At 38.4% G+C, this 25,162-nt stretch overlaps 1 protein-coding gene across 1 annotated transcript in view; it reads right to left on the bottom strand.

Moving 5' to 3' along the window:
* The window catches only part of KIZ (kizuna centrosomal protein), a 415,288-nt gene that overhangs the window by 72,482 nt on the left and 317,644 nt on the right, over positions 1–25,162 (bottom strand). Inside the window, exons 9-10 of the mRNA XM_042782893.1 lie at positions 14,519–14,684; positions 13,428–13,493 (exon numbers count right to left, since the gene is read on the bottom strand). Coding sequence (XP_042638827.1) covers positions 13,428–13,493; positions 14,519–14,684 — 232 coding nt within the window. The remainder of the gene's footprint in view (positions 1–13,427; positions 13,494–14,518; positions 14,685–25,162) is intronic.

Below are 25,162 nucleotides of genomic sequence, written 5' to 3'. Positions count from 1 at the left end.
TCAGAGAGTTCCAATGCTGCTTCTTCCTCAGGGATGTGTTCTGGGTCTGTATCCTGCTCCCTTGTTCCTACTACTTTATCTTGCTTCTTTGTGTAGACTGTGATGGTCTGTTGTCTCTGAGACATCATGGTGTTATTGTATTTAGATCTCTGTTAACTGTTTGTGAAGAGCAGCCAAGTGTGATTCAGGCTCTTCTCGGTGGTTTATTATTGTTGTCCATTTGGTGGAAAAGGAGGTGGTGGATCTTGCTCAGTAAGTGAAGTTGCAGGAGGTTTGGGTCTAGTTGTGTCTTATGGGGACTGTTGCTGTATCACACTCAGTGAGACAAAAGTAACAATTTAATAACCATCAAAAATGTAAAAGCACATGGACAAAAAATACACCACGCAATCACACAGGAACAGTAACCAAAAAAAGAAAAAAGGGAAAAAGAAGTAGAGGAAAACCTGCAATATCTGGGTATAGAGCAATAAGAGAAAAAAGGTAGCAAAGGAGAATAATGAATAAAAAAATGGGAAGAATGCTAAAACAAAAATAAGGAATGGGTTATCCGTGAGAAAAAAAGAAAAAAAGGAAGAAAAAAAAGAAAAATAGAAACAGGGACAAGGAAAAGAAAAAAAAAAAACCCTGAAAAGTAGAATCTGGGAGGGGAAGAATAAAGAATAATAGTAAAAAGGACAAAAGTAGTATTAATAATAGTAGTTTTTAAACAGACAAAACCCAGCAAATTAAAAAAACAGAATAAATAAATAAAAAAAAATTGGGGGAGGGCAGGGCAGGGTACCCAGGCTTTGTCTGAGCACACAGACTAGGATGGAGTACCTGTTGGCCCCAAAGGTCGGTGGGATACCCCACATCTCCGTTCACCAAGTGGGTGTGGGGTGTAAGAATAACAAGGGGAATATTTCACCTTTCCAGCCGTCCAGGTCCGAATGTCCTTGGGGTTACTGGCAAGTGCAACCTGTTCTTAAGCTCCTGAATCTGGGAGAACGTTGTCACTTTACATATCCAAAATTCTCAAGCCGCTTGTAAACATTCAAAATGGCTGCACCCTCTGGACAGGCAAAAGTCCACAGCTCAGCCCACCTTCCTCTTTGCTGCTGCTTCACCTTTTATTCCCCAGTCACCAGAGCAGTCCTCTGTGCAGTACCTGGCTAGCAGGCTGATTTTCAAGTGAATTCTTAGGTCCTACTACCACTCAGCAATCTCCAAGCTGTCCTTGCTGTCAGGATTACTACCAAACCGTGGCTCTGTATGTCTCCTCTTTCTGTATTTTCATGCAAATTCTTCTGCTAGTTGGAGTTTAGTCTACTTCTATATCCTTCCCTTCAAGACTTAGGGGTCCAGGATTATCTTCTGTGTCTGAGTTACTTGGTTCCCCTTTTCTTTGTTGAAGAGGGTCTGTGTAGTTTTTCTGCCTGTTCGCCATCTTACCAGAACTCCACAAGTAAAATTTTTACTGAAAATAATTTAAAAGTGATAGCTGCAGTACATAGGCAACTGCCAAAAATTCAAGGTGGATTCAGAAGAGAATATCAGATAGATCTTGGCTGAAAGCAAAGAATACCAGAAAGATATTTACCTGTGTTTTACTGACTATGCAAAGGTATCCCATTGTGTGGGTCATAACAAATTACAGCTAACATTGTGAAGAATGGAAATTCCAGGACACTTACCTGTGCTCATGAAGAACCTGTACACAGGCCAAGAAGCTGTCATTCAAACAGAACGTGGGTACACTGCATAGTTTAAAATCAAGAAGGGTATTTATCTTTTCATTATACTCATTCATTCTGTATGTTGAACTAATAGTCTGAGTAGCTGGACTAAATGAAAAAGCAACAGGATTTGAGGAACTCATTAGGAAGGTGACACAACCTTGTGTGCTGAAAGTGAGGAAGGCTTAAAGCACTTACTGATGAAGATCAAAGACTAAAGCCTTCAGTATGGATTATACCTAAACATAAATGAAACAAAAATCCTCACCACTGGACCAATAAGCAACATTATATTATGACAAATGGAGAAAAGATTGAAATTATCAAGGAGTTCATTTTACTTGGATCCACAATCAACACTCACGGAAACAGCAGTGAAGAAATCAAACAACGTACTGGATTAGGTCAATCTGCTGTGAAATACCTTTTTTAAAATGGTAAATAGCAAAGATGTCACTTTGAAGACTAAAGTGCACCTGACCCAACCCATGATATTTTCAATAGCCTTATATGCAAATGAAAGCTGCACAATGAATAAGGAAGATCGAACAGAAATCGATGCATTTAAATTATGGTGTTGGTTAAGAATACCATGAACTGCCAGAATAACAAACAAATGTGTCTTGGAAGACACACAGCTAGAAAGCTCCTTAGAAGCAAGAATGGCCAAACTTCATCTCTTGTCCTTTGGTCTGTTATCAGGAGAGATCAGTCCCTAAAGAGAGATATCATGTTTGGAAAATTGGAGGGTCAGTGAAAAAGGAGAAGACCCTCAACAAGATGGACTGAGCCAATGGCTGCAACAATGGGATCAAGCATAGCAGCAATTGTGAGGATGGTGTAGGACTGGGCATTGTACTTAGGGTATCTATGAGTTGAAAACAACTTAATGGCACCTAACAACAACAACAACAACAACAACAGTCTATACCTGGTACTTCCACATACGTAATCACATTTAAACTTTCACACAATCATTTTTTGGCAGTTGCCTTTTAAAAAATGGAGGGTCAAAGAAGAGGAGAAATAGAGCAGGGTCTAAAAAGCCAACACTGATGGGTGGTGTCGAATCTCAGGCTCAACTCCTGTATTTCCTCAGCCCCATGATCAGCCTTTTTACCTTGGAATATTCTGGAAGCAATCCAGCCCATACAACCAATATGCACCTACACAAAGAGAAAAGCCTCACAACAGAAACTATTATAAAGAGGCAGACCAACTCCATCTTAAATTATACGTTTACCTTATCCTACCAAAAACCAAATCTCCAAATAATTATGCTAAAAGACACAAAAATCTAACAAAAGGATGATGGTCAAGAACTCAGACATCAAAGTAGTTGTAATAGCAGACACAACAATACTGAACTGAGGTGAGGTGCCAGAGGCCCGCAGACATGGACTTCATGGAAGGTCTGGTGAGTGGGAGCAAAGAAGGAAGGCATGTGGTGGCAAGGCAGAATGACAATATTCTAATAAAGTAAATGGTTTTGATATTTTTGTCACATTTTTAAAGTTACTTAAAATGTCTAATACCATGGCCTACTCATAACTGGAGAAAGCATTTTTTTTTTTAAACTACGAACTATTGATGAATCGATAGCAGGTTGTTGAAATTACAGTTTCTTTTAAAATCTTCATAGCAAATCGCTCTTATTACTTCTCAGCACATTGCATCTGTTTCTGCATGAAGAGCAGAAAAATCTGAAACCCTGTACTTAACTATCTCTTCTCTTCTAAATAAAGTCTATGAGAAAATGATATTTGTATTAATTTTGGGGAGAGTCATCTCCCACCAAGGAGTAGTGTAAAGAATATGTGCAAAGAGAAGTGAGAATGGGCAACTAGGTCACTTCTCACTTTTCAGTAAGATCTATTTTTATTGGAAATAAATTCAGAGACCATTAGATATGCCTACTTTCAAACATAAATGAAGGGACAAGCATATAACTGACTTCTTTATTTTTCCTTTTTGCTTTCTAACACTTCATTTTTTAAATTATTTGTTGTGCTTTGAGGGCAAATTTACAGAGCAGAATTTGTTTTACATTCAACAGTTCATGTACATTTGGATTCATGCCCCAAGCCTAACCCACTCTCTCCTCCTTTCCCTTCCCTGTGACCCACTCCCCACAACCTGTACCCTTGTAAACTATGGACTCCTGTCTGTCCGGCTTTCCCTCTGTGTGAATGTTGCCCCTCTGGTGCTCCATGGCCAATTGCTCCAAGGGGTGTATCTCCATAGAGTAGGTGGGTACATCGCCCTGGGTTGGGTGTTCTACATGTAAGTCATTCAACTGTTTGGCTGAGAGTCCAGTCTTGGGAGTGACTCCTATCTCAGGCCTGAAGTATATCCCAGGGGGTCCCACCAGACTCCATTTAACAAGTAATTCTGGTCATTATTGTGGTTTTGAATTTTTTCCATGTTTTTCCTCCCACTATATACAGGATTTCCAGTTTTGATCCCTTCAAAACTTCAATGCCTAGTGGTTGGCATTGGTAGCCAGGCACCATCTAATTCTTCTGGTCTCGAGGTCCATCATATCCTTGGACTAATTGTTTCCAAATGCCCTTGATTTTCTTCACACTTCTTTGCTTGAGACAAGAGAAGACCATTAGCTGCATCTTAGATAGCTGCTCAACAGCTTTTAAGACCCCAGTCTTAAGACCCCTACTCACCAAAGTAGGTTGTGGAACATGAGTTTTATGTATTATGCTGTGCCAATTGAGCCTGGTGTCCCCCAGTACTATGGTCCTGAGTCAGCAGCGTTGGTAGTTCTCTCTGCCAAGGTGTTTGGCTGTCTCTGAGGGATTACTCCAATTCTGTCTTCTGTTGCATCTTTAATGACTGTGGTTATTTTGTATCACTATTACCTATGCAAAATTATTTTCAGCTAAATCTATCATTGGTCTAGGATATATTCCTGTTCACCATCCTCCATACAATCTTCTCAGTTGTCTATGCATTTATCTGCAGCCTGGTGTTTGGTGTTAGTGGTAATGCAGTATTGTGCATATACTAGTATTAGCCTCTGTCGTCTGTAAGTTATGTGCACATTTCAGTGTCCTCCCATTCCCCAATGTTATCATATTGGTCATGACTGTTTCCATACTGTCCATCCCCTTACCCAACATGGACTACCTTTAGCATCTCTTGTAAGGTTTATCTGGTTTTAACAAATTCCCTTAATTTCTGCTTATCTAGAAATGTCCTAATTCACCATCATATTTGAAAGACAATTTTGCTGGGTATATAATTCTTGTTTGGAAATTTTTTTCTCTTTCAGGGTTTTATATATATCATCCCATTGTCTTCTTGCATGCATGGTTTTTGCCAAGACATCTGAGCTTAGTCTTGCTGGTTGCCCCTTGTAGGTAACTTTTCATTTTTCCTGTGCAGCTTTTAGAATTCTTTCTTTGTCTTTGGTTTTGGTGAGTGTGATGATGATATGTCTTGGTAATTTTCTTTTGGGATCTATCCTGTTTGAAGTTCTCTGGACTTCTTAAATGGATATATTCTCATTTTTCATCATATCAGGAAAATTCTCTTCCAACAAATCTTCAACAATTTTTTTCTGTGGTTTTATTTGTCTCTTTCTGTTCTGGGATTCCGATTACACATAGGTCATTCCTTTTGGTGGTATCCTACATGAACCTTAGGCTTTCATCATCTTGTTTTGATCTTTTTTCTGATTGTTCCCTTTCCAAAGAACTATTGAGGTATTTGCCTTCAATCTCACTAATTCTGTCTTCCATTGATTCAATTCTATTCCTTTGCCTGTTCAATGAGTTACCCATTTCTGAAAATTTAGCATTAATCTTCTGGATTTCTGTGTGTAGATTTTATATCATTTCTAATTTTTCAATTATTTTGTCATTTTGTTCTTGTATTGTCTCTCGAAATTGTTCTAGGTTTTTCTGCATTTTCCTTGATTTTGTCAGTGTTTTCCTTGATCTGTCTCTCAATTCATTGAAGGCACCTAAATGTAATTCATTTGAATTCCTTATCAGGGATTTCCAATGCTGCATCTTACTCAGAGATGTGTTTTGGGTTTGTATCCTAGTCCCTTGTTTCTCCTGCTTTATCTTGCTTCTTTGTGTGGACTGTGATGCTCTGTTGTCTCTGAGGCATTAGGACATTTTTGTGTTTATATTTAACTCGTGAATGTATACTGGAGTGACTTGCACACCATTTTCATTTTGTTTGTTTGTATGTTATCTACATAAGCAGGGTGTTATACTGTGCTCCTCTATTCACTAGTTGGCAGCACTTATACACTCACCACCTGCTTCCTCTTCCATTGTCTGCCTCCCCTATGTCCTTGCTGTCCTTGGCAAACACAGCCTATTCTGTTTGAAAAGGTCCTGTTTTCATTCAGGTTTTTCCATAGTTGGTGCCTAATCCACTTCTGTATACTTCCTTTCAAAGCTAAGGGCTCCAGGATTATTTTCTGTATCTCTGTCAATTGGTTTCTCTTTTCTTTTTTGAAGAGGTCTGTAGAGATTGTCTGCCTATTCCGCCATCTTACTGGAAGTTGCTGATGCCAGCGTATCATCTTTAGTGAAGTGTCTATTCATGTCCCTTGCTAATTTTTGAACTGCACTGTCTTTTTGGCATTGATACATTGAAGTTTTCTATGAATTCTGGAGATAAGTCCTTTGTCAGATATGTCATATGCAAATATTTTCTCCCAATCTGTAGGCTCTCTTTTTATCCTTTTGGAGAACTCTTTTGATGTGCATAACAATTTAATTTTGAAAGGTCCCAGTCATCTAGCTTCTATTCCACCACCTGTGCCTTCTGGGTTATGCTTAATAGTCCATTTATGCCATAAATTAGGGCCCCTAGATTTGCCTCTATTTTATCTTTGATGACCTTTATAGTTTTGGTTTTTACATTTAAGTCATTGAAACAACTTGAGTTTGATTTTGTATATGGGGTGAGGGATGGGCCTTGTTTTATTTTTCTGCAGGTGGATAAAAAATTTTGCTAGCATCATTTGTTAAAGAGGCTCTCTCTTCCCCATTTAGTGGGTTTTGGTCCTCTGTCAAAGATTAGCTGTCCACAGATTGATGGGTCTATTTCTGGGTTTTCGTTTCTGTTCCATTGGCCTATCTGTCTGTCATTCTACCAATACCACACTATCTTACCTACTGTGGCTGTATAGTAGGTTTTGAGATCCGGGAGTGTGAGACTTCTCGATTTGTTTTTCTCCTTTAGCAGTTCTTTGCTTATCCAACGTCTCTTTCTTTTCCATATGAAGTTAATAATTGGGTTTTCCATATCCTTAAAAGATGTTGATGGTATCTGGATTGGGACTGCATTAAATGTGTAGATTGCTTTAGGTAGTATTGACATTTTCACAACATTCAGTCTAACTGTCCATGAACAAGGCAGGTTCTTCCATTTATGTAGATCCCTTATAGTTTCTTGTAGTAGTGCTTTATAGTTTTCTTTGTATAGGTCTTTTATGTCCCTGGTAAGATTTATTCCTAAGTATTTTATGTTTTTAGTAGTTATTGTGAATGGTATTGTTTTCCTTATTTCCTTTTCAGAAGACTCTTTGTTGATGTAGAGGAATCCAACTGATTTTTGTATGTTGACCTTGTATCCTGCCATTTTGCTGAACCTCTTTATCAGTTCCAGTCATTTTTTTGGCTCAATCTCTTGGGTTTCCTATGTATAGGATCATATCATCCACAAATGGAGGTGGCTCTACTTCCTCTTCGCCAATCTGGATGCCTTTTATTTCTCTTTCTTGCCTTATTGCTCTGGCTAGGACTTCCAATACAATGTTACATGCAAGTGATGATAGAGGACATCCTTGTCTGGTTCATGTTCTCAAGGGGAGTGCTTTGAGTCTTTCTCCATTAACAACAATGTTTGCTGTTTGCTTCACATATATGCCCTTTATTATGTTGAGAAATATCCCTTCTATCCCTATTTTGCTGAGAGTTCTGAACAGGAACAGGTGTTGGATTTTATCAAATGCCCTTTATGCATCGATCGATATGATCATATGGTTCTTTTCTTTTCTTTTGTTTATGTGGTGTATTACATTTGTTGTTTTTCTGATGCTGAACCATCTTACATACCAAGTATGAATCCCACTTGGTCAGGAAATAATATTTTTGTAATACATAGTTAGATTCTGTCAGCTAGGATTTCGTTGAAAATTTTTGTGTCTATATTCATGAGGTTATTGGTAGCTTTCCTTTCTAATGGTGTGTTTCCCTGATTTTGGTATCAGTGTTTTGCTTACTTCATACAATGAAGTTGTAAGTACTCCATCTTTTTCTATGTTCTGAAATAGTTGGAGTAGTATTGGTGTTCACTCTTCCCTGAATGGTTAATAAAATTGTCTAGTGAAGCCATCAGGGCCAGGACTTTTTCTTGTGGTACTTTTTTTTATGGGTCTCTTTCTTCTTTATTTTTAATGGGTTTGCTTAACTACTCTATCTCTGACTGGGATATTTTAAATAGGTCTTGTATATCTAGAAACTTTTCCATCTCTTCTAGGTTCTCAAATCTGCTGGATTACAGTTCTTCATAATATTCTGTCAATTTTTTCAGTTGGTTGTGCTGTGATATCACCCTTTTCATTTATTATTCTTGTTATTTGTATCTTCTCTTTCCTTTTGTTAGATTTGCAAATTTTGATAATCTTTTTGAAGAATCAGCTTCTTATTTTGTTGATTTTCTCTATTGTTTTTTTATTTCTGCTCTGATCTTTATTATTTCCTTACTTCTGGAAATAATAGAAATAAGAGAATAGAATAATAGAAATAATAGAAAAAGAAAATTCTTTTTCTAATTGTTGGAGTTGTTGAGTTAGAGTGTTGATTTTGTTTCTTTCTTCTTTTTTGATGTGTGCATTTATTGCTATAAATGAAACTCTGAGTACTGCTTTTGCTGTGTCCCCTAGGTTTTGGTAAGATGTATCTTCATTCTCATTTGTTTCTAGGAATTTTTTTTTATTTCACACTTTATTTCTTCTGTTACGCAGTAGTTTTTGAGCAGTGTATTTTTGTATTTTTCAACTTCCACATATTTGATTTTTGTTCCTTAATTTTCCTATTACTGATTTCTAACTTTATAGCACTGTGGTTCAAGAAGATGCTTTGAAGTATTTCAATATTTCTGAATTTATTCAGGCTTGTTTTATGTCCTAACATATGGTCTATTCTGCAGAATGATCCATGTGCACTGGAAAAGAATGTGTATTGTGCTTTTGTTGGGTGGAGTGCTCTGTATATATCTATGAGGTCGAGTTTGTTGATTGTGTTGTTGAGTTCTTCTGTATCTTTGTTGAGGTTTTTTTTTTCCCCTGTAGTTGTTCCATCCCTCCTTGAAAGTGGTGTGTTAAAGTCTCTTACTACTATTGTAGAGTTGTCCATTTTGCCTTTCAATTTATTTAGTATTTGCTTTACATATTCTGGAGCACTTTCACTGGGTGCATAGATTTTTGTTATGGTAATGTCTTCTTGGTCAACTGACCCTTTTAGCATCATATCGCGTCCTTCTTTGTCCCTTATGCCATTTTTCACCTTGAAGTCTATTTTATCAGAAATTAATATTGCCACTCCTGCTCTTTTTTTTTTGGTTACCATTAGCTTGGTATATTTTTTTCCATCCCTTAATTTTTTATTTGTTTTTATCTTTGTGTGTAAGGTCAGTCTCTTGTAGGCAGCATAAAAATTGGTCTTCTTTTCTTATTCAATCTGCCACTCTCTTTCTCTTGACTGGTGCATTTACATCATTCACATTGAGCATAATTAGTGATAAGTATGAATTGATTGCTGTCATTCTGTTGTGTTTTTTGTTGTGCTGTTGATGATTTCCTTGGTCCAAATACTTTTCTGTGCTGAACTCATTTTGTTATCAAATATTTCTTTTTTTATTGTTGGTTTTGTGCTTATTAAGCCCATGTTTTCCTTCTTTCTGGGTTTGCTTAGGGGGATTGTTAATTTTCTCTGTGAATTCTTGTCTCTTAAATTTTGGAACAGTCTGTTCTATAAGCACATTGTCTTGTCTTCCTCTCCATTTGGAAGTTTTGTAATTAGAACTTTTATTCCCTCTATTTTCTTTTTTGCCTGTGTTGGCTACAGATTGATACCCTTGTTTCTTTGTATACAAGGTTTTATGAGCTTATTTTGAGCATTTATTTCTGATTTGGTTTTTAAGTGTTGATGTCAAGTGTCCTGATTTTAATTTGTTGTTCTCTGTTGTGGGTTCTCTATTGGAAGGACTCCCTTTAGCATTTCTTGTAGGGTTGGGATGGTTTTCACAGAGCCCCTTAATTTCTGCTTGTCTGAGAATGTTGTGATTTCACCCTCATATTTGTGGGCCAATTTGGTAGATATAGAATTCTTGGTTGGAAGTTATTTTCCTTCAGTGTTTTATATAAACTATTGCATTGCCTTCTTGCTTGCACAGTTTCTGCTTAGTAATCAGAATTTAGCCTTATTGCTTATCCATTGTAGGTGACATTTTTTTTTTACTGGGTGGCTCACAAGATTCCTTCTTTGTCTTTAGTTTTGTAGAGTTTGATTATGATACGTCTTGGTGACTTTCTCTTGAGACCTATCCTGTATGGGGTTTGAACAGATACCTTTTCTTCCTTTTTGATATGGGGATAATTTTCTGTTCATAAGTCTTACACAATTTCTCAGTGTTTATTTCCACCTCTTCTTGTTCTGGTATTCCAATGAGGCATATGTTGTTTCTTTTCAAGTCATCCCATATAACTCTTACACTCTCTTCATTTCTCTTAAATCTTTGTTCTGATTTTTCTTCATACAGGCTGGTATCAAGGGATTTATCTTCTAGTTGGGAAATGCATTCTTCAGCCAGTTCCAGTCTACTCTTTCGTCTTTCTGCTGTGTTGTCTACATCTGTAATTTTAGTCTTCATCTTCTGGATTTCTAACTGCTGTTTCTGTATGAGTTCTTATTGTGTATTTATCTCGTTATTTTGTTCTTGAATGGTTTTCCTGAATTCTTCCAGGGTACTGTCTGTGTTCTCCTTGATTCTGTTTGTGGTTTCCTTGAGGTCTTATAGAGTTCTATATATGTATCTTCTAAATTCCTTCTCAGATAGTTCTATTGCCTGTTTTCCTTCCATGTTAGATAAGTGTTTAGCATGGGGCTTTATATCCATTCTTTTCCTGTTTTTTGTTTGATTTGAGGTTGTCTGTTGTTTCCTAGACATTTTGAAATTATCGTCCTTAACTGTTAGTTACATATAGATTTGTGTTGCCCTGATTTTATCTTTAAATATATTTGCAAGTATGGAATTTTTGTTTGTTTGTTATTAATTCAGATTTGTTGGGTTGCTCTCCAGTTTTCTTTGTTCTAATAGAATTACTGTTGGGAATGTGGATGCAGGTCTCTGTTCATTGTGATGGGGATTTGGAGATGATATGATCAGGTGTTGTGGTGGCTTAATGTGGTTTTTCTATTGGATGAGACAGGGGAGAAGGGGAAAAGAGAGCCAGAAAATAAATAATAATAATAATAAAAGGTGCCAGTAGTGAGTTCCCGTTTTCTGCATTTCTGGTTCCAGGGTTTTGTTTTGATTCTCTTTGGGATAGCTACCAGTGATGACATTTTACTGTTTTTCATAGACCCATGGTTCAAAATCAACAGAGACCCCAGTGGTTAGGGGGCTGTTACTTTCCCCAAAGAGGGGGAGGCCTTCAACGAGATGGATTGACATGGTGGCTGCAATGATGGCTCAAGTATAGCAGGGATTGGGCTGGCACAGGATCGGGCAGTGTTTCATTCTGCTGTGCATGGGGTCGCTATGAGTTGGAAACGACTCGACGGCACTTAACAACAACAACAACAACTTTCCACTTGGGTCAGAAAGCTGCAAAAATCCTATACCCCAATCCACTCTGTGCTAAAAAGCTGTTGTGGAAGAGTTGAATCCCAGTCCTCTGCTGTGTGTTTATTCCAGGGCCCGCCTACCCATGGTGAGTTTCCTCCCTTTCCCCTCTCCACTCTGAACTCAGTAGGCAGCCCAATCCAAGAGGGTTTCTACTCTGTTTCTCAGCAAGATTATTCACTTACTCAGCTCAGCTCCTAATGTTCCCATCAGAAGCTCCCAGTGTGGGTATTCCAAATCCCCGAAGCCTCTGTGGGTTCCATGGTGCCCCTCCCTGCCTTTTTTTCTCCTTCTCTCCATGTGTCTTCCCTGTATTAATCATGAGTTTTTTGCTTCTCCTCCTTTCCATCTTTTTGCCAGCTGGGCAAGTTTGTTTATTTTTTCTGGCTGTTTAATAACCTGCTCTTTTTCTCCATCTCCAATAAATCTGGCACCCTCTTACTTAGCTGTTCACAGCCCCAGAATCCCTGCTTCTAACTGCTACATCTAGTTTTTCAGGAATTAAGATGCTAGAAGGAACAGGGAACAAATTTGTGGCCTACAGGTATGACACCATCTTCCTCCCCACAAATGACTTCTTGATCATCTGCAGTTTGGGATCATCTATACTTTTCCTAGGAGGTCTTTGGTGTAGTGCCTAAGGCATTTGACTGCTAACTCCTTGGAAGGATGGTTGTGCAATCTATTTCTGTAGTGATACTGTAGTGATACTGCCTCGGAAACCCAAGGAAGGGTTGCTATGAGTCAGATCCAACTCGATGGCAGTGTGTTTGCATATACTTTTCCTACTAATAAATATAATCAAGAGAGTACCCTACCAGAGTTTTCCCAAAATGAAGAATAAAATGCAATAAAACTGTCATTGGGACAAATGCTTTAAAAAAGAGAAAATTTTGTAGGAATGAAATATTATCTGATGTAGAATATATATAATAATTGCTCTACTATAAACTCCTTTTTCAAAACCAGTGTTCATCACAGAAACACAGGTTTGAAAATTGATGTCATGAAGTGTGCTGCCATAAATGAAAGCTGTTCTTTTCTACTTATAGATAATAGCAAAAGTACTCCAGATGCAGAGACATGCCTTAGTACCTCAATGCATAGTGTATTTATGCATATAAATATTTAAAGTCAGATCTTTGGAGTTATAATGAAGTAGTACACCACTTTATAAAATAAGGCACTAGTAAATTTAGATGTATGACCAACAGAATTCTGTTTAGAATAGTAATTGCTGCTGTTGATATTCTAAAAGTAAAGCACATAATGATATCATTCAGATTCCATCTAACCAACCCTAATGCATGTATCTGCTTTGCATACATCTTAATAGGTCTTGACAAAATCTTAGTGCTAAACATCTTAAACTATTAGATGGTCTTTGTAACTGAGGCACAAGTAAGCCTCCTGTTTTACATCCCCCCCCCCATTCTAATGATACACATTCAATTATTACAGGAAAGAAAAAAATCAAATCAGAAACATCTAGTTTGCCTTATAATGATGGAGTATTCCCCATGGAGACTGACCTTTTCACATAGCAGGAGCTGAAAGGCTGTGTCATGGGAGACACGCAAATGTCTAAATGTATAATCTGACTACAAGGAATTCAATAGACACGGTTATTTTCCACCTTAGTTTACGTTAACATAAACTTGTGTTTTATGATATTATGGTTAATCCCCCACTTCAGCATAAAGTAGTTGGAATGTATTTGGTCTTAGTGGGTCTACAAACCACTAACCTAGAATGTTTTCATTATATAATAAAGTTCAATCCTGTGTTTGAAACTCTTATGCAATCTGTCACTTTTATTACCTGTGACTGGAATCTTTGTTGCCACACTTTCTTCCTTACTCTTATCCCTGCAGCTGCTTGAAACTTCTAAAATTCAAACACATGATAATAAAAATAAACTTCACAGTTATGGAACAGGCCTGTTTTGTTTTAATCATCATTTCCTTCATTTCCATTTTCTTCCTGCCTCTTATTTCTAGTTATCTTATATCTTGCTTGAAATAGTACTGTTTTTTAAAAAAAGTGGTATAATGCCTAAGGCATTTGACTGCTAACCAGAAAGCTGGCAGTTCAAACCCACCAGCCACTCCTCAGAAGGAAGACTGGGCAATCTACTTTTGTAGTGATATTGTCTTGGAAACCCAAGGAGGGGTCACTATTAGTTGGATCTCACTTGACGGCAGTGAGTTTTTTTTTTAATTCTAAATCTAAGGTACCTCTACTGCTTTCAGGCAAAATAATTTAGCCTGACATCTATCAAATTTGGGTAAGATTTAAAACAAACGCGCCTGAAATCATGCACATCTGAATATATCCCGAGCAACTCACAGCTCTCTTGGAAATACTATTGCAGGTGTTTACTGGTATGTTTTAACAGGAATGCTTAAAAAATCACAATTTCTGGATACTAAAAATTGGCTATTCAACTCAGGAGGTATAAATTTATTGCTTCTCAATCATTTGTTTAGATTTTGATGAGGAATTTGAATAATGTTTAAAAATGAATGAATAAATTTCAGTAAGTGATACAAAAAAAACCTCACAGTATTTTTATAGAATCATTTTCAATGGAATCATCTTCATCTTTGTGGGTCGATAAAAATGATCTTGTGCCACATGATGAGTTTTGTTAAGATTTCATAACTATAAACACCTCTTTCATTAGAAATTCAGCAGAACTACAAACCTACAATCAGGTTTCCTATCCAGTTAGATTAAACAAGAACGTATATATTCATTGGAAGGTGGCATAAAACAAATAATGTATTATGCATGTTAAAATCAGAAGTATTCTTGAGCCAGTTTTATTTTATAGGTGACATTGAGAAACATGTGTCACAGTGATTCTGAATGCATTTTTTGCTAAGGATAGGCCCTCTAACAATACTTACCGTGTTCCCTTGTACGAACACTGTTGCGCCACAGACCGAGCTTTGCTTCCTTTATTCCACCATTGTCATTCAGAATAGATGGCAAGCTGCAAGATGATTCATTACTGTGAATAGATGACCTATCCTCACACTCTTCTGTAAGGGCTTTTTTCAAGAATGCTGTTGCCTACCGTGTTTAAAAGAAAGCACAAAGAAATAAAAAAACAAACTAGCCACATTTCCGTTGCTCTCAAAGACCCAGCTTTCAAACATATTTTTTAGGTTAAGTTTTACTTAGGATTTAATTTGCTTACCCTGACATTTAACTGAAATTAAAATGTCTTCGAGATAAATTAACATCTGATTATTTCCCAGCATAATTTAATTCTTCACAACAATTTATATCATGATAATACTTTTTTTTTTTTTTTTTTAGGAATGAATCTTATACAATATAAAAGTGTTCATCTGTTTGTGAAGTATGTATATAAGATACAAAAACCTCTGACTTTTTTTCCTTCTCATTCTGGGCTGGTCCATCCTCTCCTGTGTAAATATAAAAGTTACAGCTCCATGTTTCCTTTCTTGAGGAAAGATTTATTCTTTCATTGCATGTATCCTGGTTTCTAGGTATGTAGGACTGTTTGATTTGAGAAATAGACCTAGAAAAATGTGAAATTGGGGTGTCCCCATCTTTCTAGAAGTGATCTCTGAACTTCCCCTACAATGGGAAAGACTGAAGAAAAATTTTGCAGCAGAAGAGGATGCATTAAGCTAAAAAGATAACTGACGTTATTTTAAATCAGAACCTCAACAAAGGATGGAAATGGTCTGCACTCTGCCTCTAAGTCTGCTGCAAGCTTGGGAAACCAGTCTATTTCATTTTAAAGAGCCCTACATTGTCTTAAGAGCCCTAATGGCACAGTGGTTAAAATTCTCAGCTGCTAACTGAAAGGTCAGCAGTTGAAACCCACCAGCTGTTCCATGGGAGAAAGATACGGCATTCTGCTTCCGTAAAGATTTATACCTTGGAAACTCTATGGGGCAATTCTATTCTGTCAGATCATTATGAGTTAGAATTGACTCAATTTTTTTTTTTTTTTTTTAAATTTAAATTGTCTTAGCCCTATCACCTCATTTCTCGTAGGCAGGGAGGTAGGCACAGGTTCGATCATAGCCAACTTGAGAGGTGAAGAAAAAGTGTCAGTTAAAAGGACCTAGGCTAATACCTATGTCTCTTAATTTCAGCACTTTTCCCTAAGAAATAAAAATACGTAGGTAAAAAGAACAAAATTTTTAGTTGTTAGATGTTTCAAGTCTGTTCCCACTCTTGGTGACCCTACATACAAAGAATGAAACACTGTCTGGTCCTGCACCATTCTTACAATCGTTGCTATGTTTGAGCTCATTGTTGTAGCCACTATGTCAGTCCATCTTGTTGAGGGTCTTGCTCTTTTTGGCTGACCCTCTACTTACTAAGCATGACATTCTTGTCAAGGGACTGGTCCCTCTTGATAACATGTCTAAAGTACTTAAGATGAAGTTTCATCAACCTTGCTTCTAAGGAACATTCTGGCTGTACTTTTTCCAAGTAAGATTTGTTTGTTGTTCTGATAATCCATGACATATTCAATACTATTTGCCAACTCCATAATTCAAATGCATTAATCCTTTTTCAGTCATTCTTATTCACTTTTTACTTTTCACATGCCTAAGAGGTGACTGGAAATACCATGGTTTGGGTAAGGTGCATCAAAGGGACACCTTTGCCTCTTACTGCTTTAAAGACATCTTTTGCAGTGATCTGTCCAATGCAATACATCGTTTGATTTCTTGACTACTGCTCAGAGGTGTGTCTAAAGTAGGGTAAGCAGCACTTGAAGAGGGGGTGCCACCGAGTATTTTCTTTAATCTCATACAACCCAGTGGCCTTCTTCAAGCATGGTAGACATCCAGAGGCTTAGAGAGGATGGGGCAGAAGGGGGAGCTTGTTTCTGGGGTGCTAGATAGGCATGAAATGACATTGCAAGGTGTCACAAATATGAAAGATACCTGACTAAGGCAGCCAGTCAAGAGGGGGGAAAGTGTTTCTGCTGAGGCACTACCACTATCACCATCTATTATTCTTGACATTGGGAGATGATCGCAACCTCTGAGTTTGCCTCAGTGCTTGTTACCCTCACTATGATCCTACTATTGCTTCCATGGGTGTTGACTGTCAATCTACATAAATAAAATCTTTAACATCAATTTCTCTTTTTATCATGATGTTGCTTAGTGGTCCTCCTTGTTTCCTCTTTGCGAGGATTTTTGCTTTATGTTGAGGTGTAATCCATACTGAAGGCTTTTAGAATATATCCAATTATCACACAGTCACAGTGCCAGTTGTATGTTTCTTTCCCACTTCCTGCTTAACAGTGAAAATGTGGCAGGGAGAGGAATCCTCAAAGATGTGTTGACCTTTTGCTAGTATATAACCGTGATGGCACATATAGGACAGTGTCTGACCCATCTGTGGGAAATGAACATGAAGCTTTACAAGTTAACATGGACAATGCATAAACTATCTTCAGTCCAAAAACAAAGAGGTAACAATAAAATCATCCAGTGAACAAGGGGAAACAATAAACTTTCCTTGAGATTTACATGAAAGGGGTGATGGTAACCTGAGGAGAGAATGACTGAGGCAGTGTACAGAGGAGGGAGGGTCTGGCCATGCTGCATGTGGCTTTCAACATACTCCAAGGGCACTGCTTTTGGCCTTTGTACTCTTACTAGCTTCTTGGCCTCCAAAGGACTGGAGCCATTTGACTGCTAACCAGGAGGCTGGCGGTTCAAACCCACCAGCCACTCCTCAGAAGGAAGGTTGGGCAATCTACTTCCATAGTGACACCGCCTTGGAAACCCAAGGAGGGGTTGTTATGAGTCATATCTGACTTGATGGCAGTGAGTTGTTTTTCTTTGTTTAATATATATATTATTAACTTTTTATTGTGATTTGGGTGAAAGTTTACAGAGCAAATTCAATTTCGATTCAACAGTTCATACACATTTTGTTTCATGACATTGATTACAATCCCCACAATATAATACCTCTCTTCCTACTTCCTCCTTGTGGCTACCTTTTCCCCATTGTCCTTCTTTCCTATACATTCTTGTCTTCTGAGCTTTCTTCCTGCATAAATGCTGTCCTTCTGATATTCTATGGTTGACTGTTCTAAAGAAAATATCTCCCTGGTGTTACAGTTCACCTCATAGAACTGTCTGTTGTTTGGCTGGAAGTTAAGTCATAGGAGTGAGATAAATTCCAGGTCTGAAGGGTAGCTAGGGGCCACAGTCTTGGGGGTTTCACCAGTCTCCGTAAGATCATTAATCTTGCTCTTTTTTTTATGATTTTGAACTTTGTTCCACATTTTTCTCCTACTCTGTGATCTCCAATTTTGATCCCTGAGTGTTTGTCAGTGATAGCTGGGTACCATCTAATTCTTCTAGTCTCAGGGTCATGCAGGCTGAGGTTCCCATTGTCTACCAGTCCCTTAATGATTGTTTCCATGCATCTTTAATTTTCTTCACTTTTCTTTGCTCTGTATGACAAGAGACCAATAGTTTCCACTTAGGTGGCTGCTCACAAGCTTTTAAGACACCAGTCACTACCCACCAAAGCAGGATGTAGAGCAATGTTGTTGCTGTACTGTGTTATGCAAACTGAGCTTGATGTCTGCTAAAACTACAGTACTGAGCCTGCAGCCCCAGTGACTCACTCCCTCAAGGTATTTGGTTGTGACTAAGAAGATAACATAACTTTGCCACCTGTTGGCTTTATTACATAGATGGATATTTTTATAACACATACAAATATGTATGAGGAAATATCATCTGCCAAACCTATATATGAGTCATGGGTGAATTCCCATTCACCTATCCATATTTAATCATCTTGCTGTCTACCTATGCATCCATCCATAGATCAATGTTTGTAATTAGTGATAATGCAGCACTGTGTATGTAATAGTATTTACTTTTAATATTTGTACGTCTTGTGCACGCACTGCTCTTTGTCTTCCTATTTCTTAGTAATACTGTGCTGGTTGCTTGCTTTTGGTATGGTGACTTTCCCTTCACCCAAACGAATACATATCTCTTACCTAGCTAGCAATTTTCCCTCCCCTCTCCTATTCCTGGTAACCACCAAAGTTGCCTTCTGTGTGTCAATCTCTCCTTGACTTTTTATAATAGTAGACTTACACATTCTTCTGTGATTGGCTTATTTCACTCAGCATAATGTCCTTCATCTTCATCCATGTTATGAGGTGTTTCATAGATTCTTCGTTATTCTTTAATGTTGCACTGTATCAATTGTGTATATGCACCATATTTAGTTATCCATTCATCCAATGATGGGCACTTAGGTTGTTTCCATCTCTTTGCTATTGTGAATAGTGTTGTGATGAATATGCATGTGCATATATCTATATGTGTCCTGGCTCTAACTTCTTTAAGATATATACTTAGTAGCTGGATTGCTGGATCAAATGGTATTTCTATTTTAAACTTTTTAAGGGAGTGCCATACCATTTTCCACAGTGGTTGTACCATTTCACAGTTCCACCAGCAGTGTATGACAGTTCCAATTTTCCACATCCCTGCCAGCATTTTTTGTTTTCTATCTTGTTGAACTTTGCTATTATTGCTGGAGTGAGATAATACCTTGTTGTTTTGATTTGCATCTCTTTAGGGGAGCTCTGGTAGCATAGTGGCTAAGGCACTTGACTACTAACCAGAAGGCTGGCGGTTCAAACCCACCAGCCACTCCTCGGAAGGAAGGTTGGGCAATCCTACTTCCGTAGTGATACTGCCTCGGAAACCCAAGGAGGGGTCGCTATGAGTCAGGGCTGACTCGACGGCACATAACAACAACAACAACAGTGGTTAATGATTCATGAGCATTTATTCATGGGTTTGTTGGCTGTCTGAATATCTTCTTTGGTGTAGGGTCTGTTCTTACCTTCTGCCCATTTTTGAATTGGGATTGTCTTTTTTGATGTTGAGGTGTTGAACTTTTCTATAAATTTTAGAGATAAGTGCCTTGTTGGAAATGTCATTGCCAAATATTTTTTTCCCAATTTGTAGATTCTCTTTTTACTCTTTTGGAGAAGTCTTTTAATGCATATAAGAATTTAATTTTTAGAAGGCCCCAGTCATCTAGCTCACCTTCTGTTGTTTGAGCATATTGGTTATATTCAATAGTCTATTTATGCCATAAATTAGGGCCCCTAAGTTTGTCCCTAATTTTTCTCTGATGATCCTTGTAGTTTTAGGTTGTACATTCAGATCTTTAATTCATCTTGAGTTAGTTTTTGTGTATGACGTGAGGTGGATCTTTTTCCATTTTTCTGCAAATGGATATCCAGTTTTGCTAACACCATTTGTTAAAGATTATCTCTTCCCTATTTAATAGTTTTGCCCCTTTGTCAAAGCTGTCCATAGGTGGATGGAACTATTTGTGGGTTCTCAATTCTGTTCCGCTGGTCTATGTATCTGTCATTGTACCGATACCAGGCTGTTCTGACTACCATGGCTGTGGTTTTGAGTTTGGGGAGTGTAAGTTCTCCTACTTTGTTTTTCTTCTTCAGCAGTGCTTTGATCCAAGGTCTAGTGACTGGCTTTTCAATGTCCTTAAAGAATGCTGATGGAATCCGGATTGAGATTGCATCGTATCTATAGATTGCTTTAGGTAGTATTGACATTTTCACAATGTTCAGTCTTCCTTTCCATGAGCATGGTATATTCTTCCATTTATATAGATCTGTTATAGCTTCTTGGAGCAGTGTTTTATTTGTATAGGTCATTTATGTCCCTGGTAAGATTTACTCCTAAGTATTTTACCTTTTTTGGTAGTTATTATAAATGGTATTATTTTCCTTATTTCCTTTTCAGAGATCTCTTTGTTGATGTAGAGGAATCCAACTGATTTTTGCATGTTGATCTTGCATCATGTCACTCTGCTGAATCTTTCAATTAGTTCCCGTAATGTTCTTGCTGAGTTTTCTAAGTATAGGATCAAATCATCTGCAAATAGTGATAGTTTCATTTTTTCCTTGCCAATATGGAGGGCTTTTAAATCCCCTTTCTTGCCTCATTGCCCTGGTTAGGACTTCCAGTACAATGTTGAATAGGAGCAGTGAGAGAGGGCATCCTTGTCTCGTTCCTCTTTGCAAGGGGGAATGCTGTCAATCTCTCTCCATTGAGAATAATGTTGGCTGTTGGTTTTGCATATATATACTTTATGATGTTGAGGAATACCCTTTTATTCCTATACTGCTGAGATTTTCTTTTTTTTTTAACAAGAATGGGTATTGGATTTTATCAAATGCCTTTTCTTCATTGACTTATATGATCATGTGGTTCTTTTGTCTTATTTTTTATCTATGTGATGAATTATGTTGATCGTTTTTCTAAATGTTGAACCATTCTCACATAACTGGTATGAATCCCACTTGGTCATGGTGTATTATTTTTTTGATACAGTGTTGGATTCTATTGACTAGCATTTTGTTGAAGATTTCTGCATCTATTGTTGTTGTTATGTGCCATCAGGTCAGACCCGACTCATAGTGACTCCTCCTTGGGTTTCCTTGTGGAGGGGGATCTATGTAGGGGTCATTCTCAGTCAAAAAATGTTCATAAGGTCACAAACAACTTCTGTAGGGTCAGAACAAACATTTAAAAGATATTTAAAAACTAATCTGTCCTTTGAACAATTTGTATAGAATTGCTAAAGGGGAACCTAATTTGTTTTATAAATCTTACCAAAAAAACAAAGTATTACAAAACAAAGAATTTTTTTTATGATTATATAGTAATTTTATAATTATACAGGTAATTTCTCAAATATGAGTATCTTATCTGGTATAGTGCCTAAGGCATTTGATTGCTAACCAGAAGGCTGGTGGTTCAAACCCAACAGCCACTCCTCGGAAGGAAGGCTGGGCAATCTACTTCCGTAGTGATACCGCCTCGGAAACCCAAGTAGGAGTCACTATGAGTCGGATCTAAATCAACGGCAGTGTGTTTGGTTTTTCATTTGGTTTATTTGCAAAAAGATTTTGGTAGATGGTCAAACTACAACATAAGAATGGTTGGCTTGGCTCTTCTGGATCATGGTGACCATGAGAGCAGAGGAAATTGATCATTTGAAAAGGAATTCATAATTTAAAGCCCTAACAAGCTCTGAGGAAGAGCTCTGGTGGGGCAGTGGTTAAGGTATTTGGCTGCGAGGATGGCAGTTAGAACCCACCAGCCATTCTGTGGGAGAAAAATGAGGCAGTCTGCCTCCATAAAGATTTATAGCCTTGGAAACTCTTACGGCAGTTCTACTCTGTCCTAGGGTCCCTATGAGTCAGAATTGACTCAGTAGCAGTAGGGTTTAGTTTGGGTTTAATAAACAGTGAACAGTGACAAACAGATACAGAAACCAAAGTGACCCTCAAAAAATGTTCATAAGGTCACAAACAACTTCTGCAGGGTCAGAACAAACATTTCTAATAACCAAAACCAAACCAAATTCACTGCTGTCAAGTGGGATCCTCTTACTTATAGCGATCCTTCCTTGAATTTCTGAGGCGGTATCACTATGGAAGTAGATTGCCCAACCTTCCCTCTGCCAGCCTTCTGGTTAGCAGTCAAATGCCTTAGGCACTATGCCACCAGAGCTCCCACATTTCTAATACATCTCAGTATACACTTTTGCATATGTTTTAGAAAGGAGTCTTTCTGGTCACAGCCAGCTACCCAGAGGCACCAGGTAGTTGAAAGTGTGGGCTGAGGACCATAGTCACAGGGGACATCAAGCTCAATTGGCATAACATACTACACAAAACATTGTTCCACTTCCTACTTTGGCAAGTAACAACTGGGATCTTAAAAGCTTGCAAGCAGCCATCTAGATGCAACGATGGGTCTCTCCTAATCCAGAGCAAAGAAGAATAAAGAAAATCAAAAATTCATGGAAACAATTAGTCCTAGTGACTAGCACACCACGTGATCTGCAGCCTATATGACTATAAGACCAGAAGAACTAGATGGTGCCTGGCTACCACTGTCAACCACTTAGAAGGGGATCTATGTAGGAGATCCTGGATAGAGAGGGAGAACAATGTGGAACAAAACTCAAAATCATTCGGAGAAAAAAAAAAGGGGGACCAGGTTTGCTGGTCTGATAGAGCCTGGAGGAACCACTGAGACTATGGCCTCTAGCTGCCCTTCAGGTATGGAACTGAACCCACACCTGTGGCTTCCAGCCAAACAATAGACAGGCATATGAGTTGAACATTTACCTGAGGTAGATACACTCCTTGGAGAGAACAATCATGGGAGAAAGAAGGGCTGTTTAAGCACAGGGAGACAGCTCAGGGGGCAGAAGTGCAAGGAAGGATGGACACAGGGAAGAGGTAACTGTCGGGAGAAAGAGGGAGGGGAGCTGTTGCATTGTCGTAATTGTGGTCTATGTCATGAGACAAAGTGTATGTGAACTGCAATATGGAAAATGAATTTGCTCTGTAAATTTTCACCCAAATCACAATTAAAAAAGAAAAAAAAAAAAAAGGAGTCTTTCTAAGGAAGCATCCAATTCAATGAGCTTTAAGTCTGAGACTGACAACACTGACCCATATTTGCAAAAGAACAGAGGCCCAGATAAGAAGATTTAACAAGCTGCTTTTCACATTTCATACTGGGACTGAATAGGCTCTATAAATTGGAGCTTGCAATCTGAAAAATGCCACCAGACAGTGTTACCATAGGCCTTTCTGACAGTACTTATAAATGGACCATAATGGGTCTCAACTTATGTGTTAGCTAATAGGCTCTCTTTGAATTAGAGACATTTGGAGCCCAGGAGGGAAGACGGTAAGATTGTTTCTCTGTTCAGAGATGCCCAATATAAGCCAATACCAACAAACTAGAAGCTCACTTTTCTACCTTCCCAGCAGCCAGGAGAAAGGGCTTGGAAACTAAATGCTAATGCACACAGTATCTGCAGAACGTCACTAATACCTCCATATCTCAAATCTCACAGAAGAGAAATCACCTCATAAATTACACTTGGGGTATTGCTAGAATTACAGACATAATTTTAGTAGAATTTTTGTGTAAGTTTAGTTTCAGTATCAATCCTGCAATCTTCCAGTTAGTTGGCCAGGCAGTTGCCTTCCAAATTTATGGGCATAAATGAGTAAGCACCTCTTGCAATGCATCCATTTGATGAAACATCTCAGTGGGTATTCTATCAATTCCTGGATCATTGCTGCTTGAACAATTTCTCTTACAAAGATCAGCACGAGGCCAGTCCCCATGAAGCGGAGGTTAAAGATGTCCCAAATGTCCAAACTACCATGCCATTCCATCATTTCAGACATTAACTCCTCCTCCTCCTCCCAGTAATTTCTCCAGTCTTAGGGTTCTGTATTTCGCTGTAACGCCTTACAGAACTCACAGACACCCAAGGGTTTGTCTCACGTAGTAGTGGTGGAGGCTGGCAGGCTGGCGAGTCCTGGGTCCGTGAATAGGTCTGGTGGATCCTCCCAACTCTCGGGGTTTGATGAACCTCGATCAGCAGATCAGATGATGGCTGCTGTCCCAAATTCAGGGGTGAGATGAGGATGATCCAAGACACAAAGCCGGAGCAAGAGGAGAGTGAATCTTTCCAGGAGATTTCTAGGTATACCCTAAGGGAAGCTAAGGGGGGTGATTTGAATTATACCCTCCAGCAAGGCAGGACTCAAGATACATTCCACCTGTACTGCCCCAACAGAATTAACCTAAATCCCATTAGAGAGTCGATTGCCAGTCATTATAGGGAATGACTACTACCAGCTGCCCAGCCAAGTTGATAGCTGACCTTAACTACCACACCACCCCAAATAGGCATGGATAATGAGATTTACAAAAAATCACAGAATGGAGGACAATGGCTAGAAGGGCCACATCAAGCAATTCACTGCCTTCATCATTGTAGACGCTGTGTCAGTCCATCTCATTGAGGATCTTCCCATTTTTCGCTGACCCTCTACCAAATATGATATTCCTTCTCCAGGGACTCATCCCTTCTGACTACATAAACAAAGTACATGAGACTAAGTGTGGCCATTCTTGCTTGTACAGAGCAATTCCAGCTGTATTTCTTCCAAGACACATGTGTGCATTCTTCCAGCAGTCGATGATATTTTCAGTATTCTTTGCCAACACCACAATTCAAATGCATCACTTCTTTGGTCTTCCTTATTCACTGTCCAGCTTTCACAGGCATATGAGGCAACTGAAAATACCATGGTTGGGGTTAGACCACCTTAGTCTTCAAAGTGATATCTTTGCTCTTTAACACTTTAAAGAGGTCTTTCACAACACATTTGCTCAGAACAATAAGAAGTTTGATTTCAGAGTTAAAAATTCAGGGTTGAAGATGGCGGAATAGGCAGAAAGACCTCACAAACCCTCTTCAACAAAGAAAAGGGGAACCAATTAACACACACACAGAAGATAATCCTGGACCCCTGAGCCCTGAAGGGAAGGATATTGTGATAGTTGAAGATGTGTCAACTTGGCTGGACTCCAGTTGTGAGTGGTGGTTCCCATGATGGATCACATAACTGAGTTCTAAGCGGCCGG

The sequence above is a fragment of the Orycteropus afer genome, unplaced genomic scaffold, assembly GCF_000298275.1.
Source record: "Orycteropus afer afer isolate SDZICR_OR568_19922 unplaced genomic scaffold, OryAfe1.0 scaffold00499, whole genome shotgun sequence".
Taxonomy (NCBI): domain Eukaryota; kingdom Metazoa; phylum Chordata; class Mammalia; order Tubulidentata; family Orycteropodidae; genus Orycteropus; species Orycteropus afer.
Note: the sequence above shows the minus strand (reverse complement) of the source record. Positions and strands in the feature narration are given on the sequence as shown.